Source organism: Austrofundulus limnaeus, unplaced genomic scaffold, assembly GCF_001266775.1.
Source record: "Austrofundulus limnaeus strain Quisiro unplaced genomic scaffold, Austrofundulus_limnaeus-1.0 Scaffold364, whole genome shotgun sequence".
Taxonomy (NCBI): domain Eukaryota; kingdom Metazoa; phylum Chordata; class Actinopteri; order Cyprinodontiformes; family Rivulidae; genus Austrofundulus; species Austrofundulus limnaeus.
Window position 1 is genome coordinate 171,776 of NW_013952766.1, and position 9,110 is coordinate 180,885.

Consider the following 9,110-nt stretch of genomic DNA (forward strand, 5'->3'; position numbering starts at 1 on the left):
ATGTGATGTCATGTGATCATGTCACGTGATCATGTCATCAGGTCACGTGATCAGGTCATGTGATCAGATCACCTGATTGGTCACGTGATCGGGTCACGCGATCGGGTCACGCGATCAGGTCATGTGATGTCATGTGATCATGTCACGTGATCATGTCACGTGATAGGGTCACGTGATCGGGTCATATGATAGGTCAAGTGATCGGGTCACGTGATCAGGTCACGTGATCAGGTCACGTGATCAGGTCACATGAGCAGGTCACGTGATCAGGTCACGTGATCAGGTCACATGATCAGGTCACGTGAACAGGTCATGAATCCAGGTCACGTGATCAAGTCACGTGATCAGGTCACGTGAACAGGTCACGTGATCCGGTCACATGATCCGGTCACGTGATCAGGTCACATGAGCAGGTCATGTGATCAGGTCACGTGATGAGGTCATGTGATCATGTCATGTGATCAGGTCATGTGAGCAGGTCATGTGATCAGATCATGTGAGCAGGTCACGTGATCATGTCATGTGATCAGGTCATGTGATCAAGTCATGTGATTGGTTCATGTGATCAGTTCATGTGATCAGGTCATGTGATCATGTCAAGTGATCAATTCATGTGATCAGGTCATGTGTTCAAGTCACGTGATCATGTCATGTGATCACTTCATTTGATCTTGTCATGTGAACAAGTCACGTGATCAGGTCATGTGATCGGTCACGTGATCAGGTCATGTGATTGGGTCATGTGATCGGTCATGTGATCGGTTTGTGTGATCCGGTCATGTGATCGATTCATGTTTTCAGGTCATGTGATCAGGTCATATGATTGATTCATGTGATCAGGTCATGTGATCAGGTCAGGATCGGGTCATGTGATCAGGTTTGGATCAGGTCATGTGATCGGGTCATGTGCTCGGTTCTGGATCAGGTCTGGATCAGGCCATGTGATCAGGTCATGTGATCAGGTCTGGATCAGGTTATGTGATCAGGTCATGTGATCAGGTGGTTTGAACCGGTTCTGTAAACAGATGATGTGAACAGAACATCCTGTTCTTCCTCACCTCTGACAGATGGAGTCCTGATCAAACCTCGACCTCCTGTATGAATTTTGGCTGCAGGGAAGCGGAACTGACCCGGTATGGCTGCGTAGGCTTGGGGGGCATAAAACACCGGCGCACCGAGGTATGCTGCTGTTGGATCATACACCTGCAGGAAGAGGGAAACATTTTATTTATTTTTAGACTTTTAATTTAAATTAAAAGTTTTGCTAGACAAACTTTGAATTTTCAAAGCTAACTTATACAACTTACATGTATCCAGCAATGATTTTAATGTTTAAAGTTAATTAATTTTAAAGTTATTAACATTTTTAAGTGACAAAAGAGGACCACTCTGTTTTGAAGTAGCACTAATGATCCATTTATATTATCTAACGTTTTAGGCAAAATGCCTGTAGAGAACATTTGCAATCATTATGTAATAAGCCATGTTAATTTTGGTTCATTTTTACTATAACTCAACAAAATTACTGAACTGAGCGTTTCTGTTTGAAAACAGATGCTTTATTAAAACAGATTTTCTGTCTCTAAATCAGAGTTTCAAACAGGAAACATATTTTTTATACCAGTAAGGAGCTATATGTGCTGTAGAAAGCTTTCTAGTAAGATGGATTTCAGATAAAACTAATTTAATATTCATGAAATAATGTATAAAGTCCTAAAGTTTGCACAGTTCTTCCAGTGTAATGAGAAAAGTTTCCACTGGGTGGTGCTGCTCCACGTGACATCACAGAGGAACTGATTGGCTGAATGTTGAGACAAGAACACAGAGTACACTCCTTATCTCCAGCTTTCTCAGAGATTCAGTGTGATCAGAGTTTCACTTGAGTCCAGATTAAAAAACAACTTTATTCTGATGAGTATAAACTACAGGCAGAAATAAGTCTTAAAGGTTTTATCTCAGTGAAGCTGTAAATCCTTCATCCAGAGTAAAAGACAATCAGTGATCCCGGGACCTGCTTTGTTCTGTTGGACCTGAACTCTCAGATGTATGTGATGTCCTTCCGGACCTTCAGCTCAGAGTCCTGCACTCCTACCTGGCCCAGGCTGTAGGTGGTGTAGTCAGTCTGCAAAACCGAGCCTCCTCTTCCTCCAGTTCCTCTGGTGTAACGAACATAACTGTCTTTGTCCACCGGTTTGGCCAGAGTCACTTCAATGGGAGAGCCATCCACCACCTACGTGTGAGACACATTTTAGAGACAAAACAAGTTACTTAGTTTAAACTGCAGCATAAAACAGAAGAATTGAGTCAGGAGGTGAAGGTCACATTTTTTTCTTAGAATTTACTTTCTTTTTTATCATTATTTTCTTGTGTTTTGTGTTGTTCAGAGAAATGGATTCTGTTTTCATCCGGTCAGGAGGAGATCTGAGGACTGACCTTCCCATTCAGAGCGTTCCTGGCATTAATGGCATCTTCTCTCTGACTGAAATGGACGAAGGCGTAATCTCTGATCTTCTTCACTCGCTCCACTGCTCCTGCGTCACAAAAATGGTCTAAAAAGTTATATTAATTTCTTGATTCAGTTTTTTAAATAAAAATAAAGTTCTATTTAATTAAGACACAAAGATAGGTTACTGATGATGCGTTACTGACAGTCTGACCTCAGAGCCTTGTGTTGTACCTAGTTTCATGATGCATTTAATGACTGTCTGAACTCAGAGCTCTGTATTGTACCTGGTTTCAAGCTGTCTTTACTGACGATGCATTTAATGACAGTCTGACCTCAGAGCGTTGTATTGTATCTGTTTTCAGGCTGTCTGTACTGATGATGCGTTTAATGACAGTCTGAACTCAGAGCGTTGAGTTGTACCTAGTTTCATGATGCATTTAATGACTGTCTGAACTCAGAGCTCTGTATTGTACCTGGTTTCAAGCTGTCTTTACTGATGATGCATTTAATGACAGTCTGACCTCAGAGCATTGTATTGTACCTGTTTTCAGGCTGTCTTTACTGATGATGCGTTTAATGACAGTCTGACCTCAGAGCGTTGTATTGTACCTGGTTTCAGGCTGTCTGTACTGATGATGCGTTTAATAACAGTCTGAACTCAGAGCGTTGAGTTGTACCTAGTTTCATGATGCATTTAATGACAGTCTGAACTAAGAGCTCTGTATTGTACCTGGTTTCAAGCTGTCTTTACTGACGATGCGTTTAATGACAGTCTGACCTCAGAGCGTTGTATTGTACCTGTTTTCAGGCTGTCTTTACTGATGATGCGTTTAATGACAGTCTGACCTCAGAGCCTTGTGTTGTAACTAGTTTCATGATGCGTTTAATGACAGTCTGACCTCAGAGCCTTGTGTTGTAACTAGTTTCATGATGCGTTTAATGACAGTCTGACCTCAGAGCTCTGTGTTGTACCTGGTTTCAGACTGTCTTTACTGATGATGTGTTTAATGACAGTCTGACATCAGAGCTCTGTGTTGTACCTGGTTTTATGCTGTTGAATTCTTTCTCGATGGTTTCTTCTGTTGTCTGTAGCATCAGGTTCCTCACGTACAGAATCTTGACAGTTGCCATGGTGTCCTCATCGACCTCCACCTCAGGCTCCGCCCAGTCCACAGCGATGGGATGGCCCCACAATTGGATCCGTCCTGAGGGACAGGAGAGGTGAGTCAGTAAATAGAGGTTCTGATGGACAGAGTCTGTGTTAGAATATCTTCTACTGAGACTGGGTCTAGTATTTGATAAAGGTCTGAAATATGAGGGAGGCCTACATAAGCCCTTCAGACCTCTTCAATCAGCCAATAAAAGATCATCATGTAGTGTCAGTAACTGGTTGGTACCTGGTAGAAGTTTGCGTCGGGCCATGGCAGCTGCTCTGTGACTCTCGTACTCCACAAAAGCAAACCCTCGATTCTTGGATTTGTCTGCAGCGCTGGGGTAGACAATGACATCCACAACCCCGTCTGTGACCTTCCTCATCTCAGTCAGGATCTCCTCATGTTTCTTGGTTTTTGGAATTCCCCCCACAAACAAACGGCAGTTATCAACACTGGCACAAACACCGAGGAGACGCCCATTCCTGTCGGCCGAAGAACAGACAGGAGAACATCAGATTACTGTTAGATCAGAGACCTTGTTGTGAAGGTTGATCTGGTGGTTTTACAGGTGTAGTACAGGTAATCTGTCAGTGGTTATAAAAGTTTTAGGTGTTTAGTTTGTCAGTGGTTACCAGAGTTACAGATGGTTGGTTTATCAGTGGTTACCGGAGTTTTAGATGGTTAGTTTATCAATTGTTACAAGAGTTTTAGATAGTAAGCATATCAGTGGTTGCCAATCTTTAGATGATTGGTTTATCAGTGGTTTCCAGAGCTTTAGATGGTTGGTTTATTTGTGGTTACTAGAATATTAGATTGTTAATTTGTGAGTGGTCATTAGAGTATTAAATAATTGGTTTATCCATGGTTACCATAGTTTTTGATGGTTGGTGTATCAGTGGTTACCGGAGTTTTAGATGGTTGATTTATCAGTTGTTACAAGAGTTTTAGATGGTTGGTTTATCAGTTGATATCAGTCTTTAGATGGCTGATTTATCAGAGACCTTATCTCGTAGTTGTTGAGCTGTTTCATGGCTGCTTTGGCTTCCTGTTTGTTGCTGAAGGTGACAAAAGCGTAGCCTCTGTTGTTTCCGTTAAAGTCCATCATCATCCTCACCTCGTAGAGTTTTCCAAACTAAAACAGAGAAGAAGACGAAAAAAAGAATATTTCACAACAAATTCAGACTCTTATTTAAAGTCAACTTTATTTAGAAATCGTAGTTACATTTTTATTTATCACCTTTTTTTATAGTTTTGAACTTTTAATACCAAATAAATTCTGCATGTTTTATCTTAAAGGTTTTAATCCGGTTGGTGCCATGGTGAGTATCACCATTTGGTGGAGGGCCAGCACACAGCAAGACTTCAGGCAGAAAGACAGAGTGAAAAGTTAGCCTCAGACAAACAGTTTCTGTCTGAACACCAGAAGCTGGGTCAAAGAACTTCTTCTGTTCGATGGCTCTACAGCGTTTTATGGAGGAGAAATGAGGAGTTAAAAACCTTCACTTCCTGTTTGGAAGAGAATACACTGAACTGAGACACAAGGGACATCAGTGAGAGTTTGGGTGTGTGACCTTAGACCTCTGACCTATGAGAGGAACCCATCAGAGACAGAAAGACTGAGAATTGGATGAGAAAAGAAGTGTTAAAAACTGGCATGTTGGAAAGATTCAGAATATAACGTGAACATTCTGAGATAGTAAAATCCTCCATCTGAACCTGTTTGTGTAAAAAGTTTTAAAGTTCTGAAAACATCAGTTCAGTCATGTATAGTTAACTTCCTGTGACCAGTTTAATCTCTGAATGATGGCTCTGAGCTGAAGATCCAAACAGGACTGGGTTTGACACTCACTAAAAGTAGCTGCGTATCCATTGCAAATGTGCGCAAAACTTTGTCGATGATCTGTTAATGTCGAAAAAACACAGTTTCGCAATTGCGGTGTTTCCATTAAGTAAGAAATGCTATTAAAGTCACGCGTGAATATGTTTCTTCTCGCGATAAGTCATTACAAACATGGCGGCAATGGATGTAAACATATGCATAATTTCTACCATGACACTAGCGCTCATCATCAGAGGAGACAACGATGTCTTATTGAGGCTTTCTAGCGACAAGCCCCTTATACTTGGGAGCGGCTACATATGCAAAATGTGTTTGACGTCTCACCTTCTCACACAGAGGGACCAGTTCATCTTCAAACAGATCTCTGGGAAGTTTCCCCACAAAGATCTCGCTGCCCCTCTCAGGTGGGGGTCCATCCCAGCCAGGTGGGGGTCCACCGTACCGCCGTTGACCGTTCTCCTGGGACAGAAACCGGCGTTACTATCCATCTAAACTTATGAAGTTCTGCTCTGGGAACCCCGAGCTCTGGTTCTGGCCTCACCTGTATTAGCTGGTATCCAGTTCTTTGGACCAGGGTCCGCAAAGCCGCCTCCTTCTGAGTCCCGACCAGTCCGTCCCCGCTTGCTTTCTGATTGGAGTCCATTGGGTGTGATTGACAGGATGTGAATCAGGGAAATTAGGGGTGCTCACTGAAAAACCAGAACCACCCAAAAGACATGTTATCCTCAGACTCAGCTGCGATCGCACCTGGTTTCAGTTCAGTTTAAAAAGGTTAGAAACATTTTTGTATTTGCTAAGGTTGACTAGCTGTGGCGGCCATCTTGAATCAGGTAGATTTCAAGAGCTAATAGCTGTAAAATTTCCATCCAAGGACTTTTAATTAAATTTGTTGACTGGTTGAGGAGATATTTTGCTAACAGACAGGTATGTGTGATCATGTGATGGTCCACCATGTTGGAGGCTGATAATGAATGGATTAAAAATGCTGAAATCATCTTTTTGTTTCTGCAGGCTGTTCCAAGAGCTCCCCTCTTCTAAACTAAAGAAAGTGTTGTCTAAACTTTTTATTTTCTGTAGAACGAGTCAGTTTTCTAATAAAAGTTTTTTTAAGAATATTTTCTTTCTCTATGAATAAATACATACAATTTGCCCTATTTTTTTTCTCTTGCATGGTACTTCACTTCGAACTCAAGTCCTCAACCAGAGATCTGGGAATTTGAGGGTTCTGTTCAAAATCTTTGGTCCACTTTAAACGGACCAGAGTTAATTTCATATGTTGGTCCTGACTTTTTACACAGGTGTGAATACACTCAGGTGAACCCTGGTGTGGATCAAACAATCGGACCAAGACCCACTTTTTGAGGTGGCATCGGTTCACTTCTGGTGTGACACAGACCAGCCTCAAACTGAACCAACTACAAGAAACATGAACCTTTTTGGACTTCACGAGCCACCGTCGCTGAGTCTCATGGTAACAGTTAGCTCTTCAGTGTTGCTAACTCTACCACTATGCAACAATGAGCCGTTGTGGGTCAGGATACACAGAGCATCTCTCAGAGCATTTGCAATTGCCATCCCAAAATTAGAAGTAGCCTACATCATTGTCACTCGTGGCTTTGTTTACAAATTATAGTCCGCTTATAAAAAAGCACAATGTGAATGCAAACCGCACCAAACAAAAAAATAAAGACAGCTATTGGTCTGGGCCAAACAAGTGGATCAAGGGACTTTCCTAGTGTTCCTATAACTGAACTCTTCTGGGCACAGATCTCTGAGGTTGTTCCTGGGATCTGTTGGAGCCACTCTTCCAGTTTGGGGGTCACAGCATCGGGTGCTCCAGTGACCACTGAGGTCTTCTGTATTTCCTCTTTCATCCCTCGGTATTTCTCCAGCTCCTTCTTTCTTATTTTAGTAATTTGAGATCATTGTCACCGCTACTTGTCGACCACCACAGTGTGGGTTAGCCATCACCGGTTTGTCATTCCAGGTTTGGAAGTCCCACAGTGTCTGTACTGTTCTTCAGTTCAGCACTCTCTAGCCACTGTTGGGATTTGTTTGTAACAGCCACTTCCTCAATTTGCCAGTGGCACATCATTATTTATTTATTTATTTATTTATTTATTTATTTATTTATTTATTTACTTTTGTTTAGACAGGTAATCTCGCTGAGACAGGTAGTCTCATTTACGAGAGTAAGGGCTTATTTTTCCATGAAGGCTTCTCTTGTTCCTTCTCTTCCTCGTCGGACATTCATTCATCAGAGTCTAGATGTCAGCAGCTTGTATCTCCTTCTTTGATCATACCAGCTGGGTATCTGACCAGCACTGCATGCATTTTGATGACTCTTGCTGTTCAGCTGGCTCCTCAGGACCTGTCATCTCTGTAGGTACTTGGTTGTGGTTGAATTTCTTGCAGCCTCATCATGATCGCCTTTTGCCTGTGGGAATCCAAGGTATTTGTAGCTTTCCTGGACATCTGCATTGTTGCCCTCGGGTAGTTCAACCCCTTCAGCTGTGATCACCTTTCTTCTCTTGCAACTATTCGACCACATTTATCCAGTCAGGAAGACATTCCAGTGTATTGGCTGTATATCCTGGTGAGGTGGGTCAGTGAGTCGATGTCTTGCTCATTCTTGGCGTACAGCTTGATGTCATCCAAGTAGAGGAGGTGACTGAATTGCTCCACTTTGGAACCGATTTATCCATAGCCACTCTTTGCAGTGAGGGATGAGGGAGTTCAGGGGTTTGCAGATGATGCCACATTTGATGCTGACTGGTTGTACAGTTTCAAACACTCCAGGCTTCATGTATGTGGCATCGAATTACAGTCCGTCCAGGTTTGTGTTGTTCCCTGCCCTCATCCATGAACGTCTTGTTCCAGAAGACCATTTGTCATCAGAATGTTCTGGTTCCCCGTCTGACCGAGACCTTGTTAATCCAGGTGATGTCTGAGTCAGCATCATTTCTACGTCTCTGGCTCGTTACATAACCGAGGTTGCTCGGAGGCTTGCAGCCCCGGGGTCGAACCCTGAACCCTGTTCTTCCTGTACCAAAGTCATGCGACATACAGTAACCTTCAGAATTCCTTAGATTTTGGTTTTTAATGATTAAAACTCTGACTGAAAATAAAGTTAGAACTTGTTTGGATCAAAGGTTTTATTGGGATCAGAGGAATCGTTTTAAACCTGAAGCTTTTCAGAACATTAAACTAAAATAAAACAAGCAGCTGTTTGAACATTTTTCTCTTTTCGTAGAAAATCTGCAAAAAGACGGAAGCTACATGTGATTTTATTTAAAATGCAAATATTAATTTACACTCAAACAACAGCTGGATTCATGTTTACTTTGATTTTAAAAATACACTAAACTCACATTTTCTCCTGAAACATAAACCGACCTGGTACCTGAAGAGAACGTTCAGGTGTCGACAGACCGACCTGTTTATTCAGCTTCAACACAAACCACAGAAGAAGAGTGGGCGAGCGACATTCACTTCTCTCTCTCTCTTTGTGTTTTTAGTCAAAACCTTTAAATTTGATTTAAAATCAGAAAAACTCACCTGAGCAATTTCAGAGATCACCTCCGTCTGATCAGAGCTGGCTCATTCTGAGTGTGTGTTCATGTGTCGTCAGAGACCTGTGTGTGTGTGTGTGTGTGTGTGTGTGTGTGTG

At 42.2% G+C, this 9,110-nt stretch overlaps 1 protein-coding gene across 2 annotated transcripts; it reads right to left on the reverse strand.

Moving 5' to 3' along the window:
* Nucleotides 1-6: 6 nt before the first annotated feature.
* On the reverse strand, nucleotides 7-9,092 carry a1cf (apobec1 complementation factor). 2 transcript variants are annotated; one of them, XM_014023332.1, is made up of 9 exons: nucleotides 8,999-9,092; nucleotides 5,982-6,129; nucleotides 5,765-5,899; nucleotides 4,602-4,732; nucleotides 3,844-4,082; nucleotides 3,487-3,651; nucleotides 2,434-2,531; nucleotides 2,093-2,230; nucleotides 7-1,203 (listed from the first exon to the last, which is right to left on the reverse strand). In XM_014023332.1, the coding sequence occupies exons 2-9, from the start codon at nucleotides 6,081-6,083 to the stop codon at nucleotides 988-990; spliced, it is 1,224 nt and encodes a 407-aa protein (XP_013878786.1). In that variant the 5' UTR covers nucleotides 6,084-6,129; nucleotides 8,999-9,092; the 3' UTR covers nucleotides 7-987. The 2 variants fall into 2 exon arrangements, with proteins under 2 accessions (XP_013878786.1, XP_013878785.1); XM_014023331.1 differs by having other exon boundaries at nucleotides 2,090-2,230.
* Nucleotides 9,093-9,110: the final 18 nt, after the last annotated feature.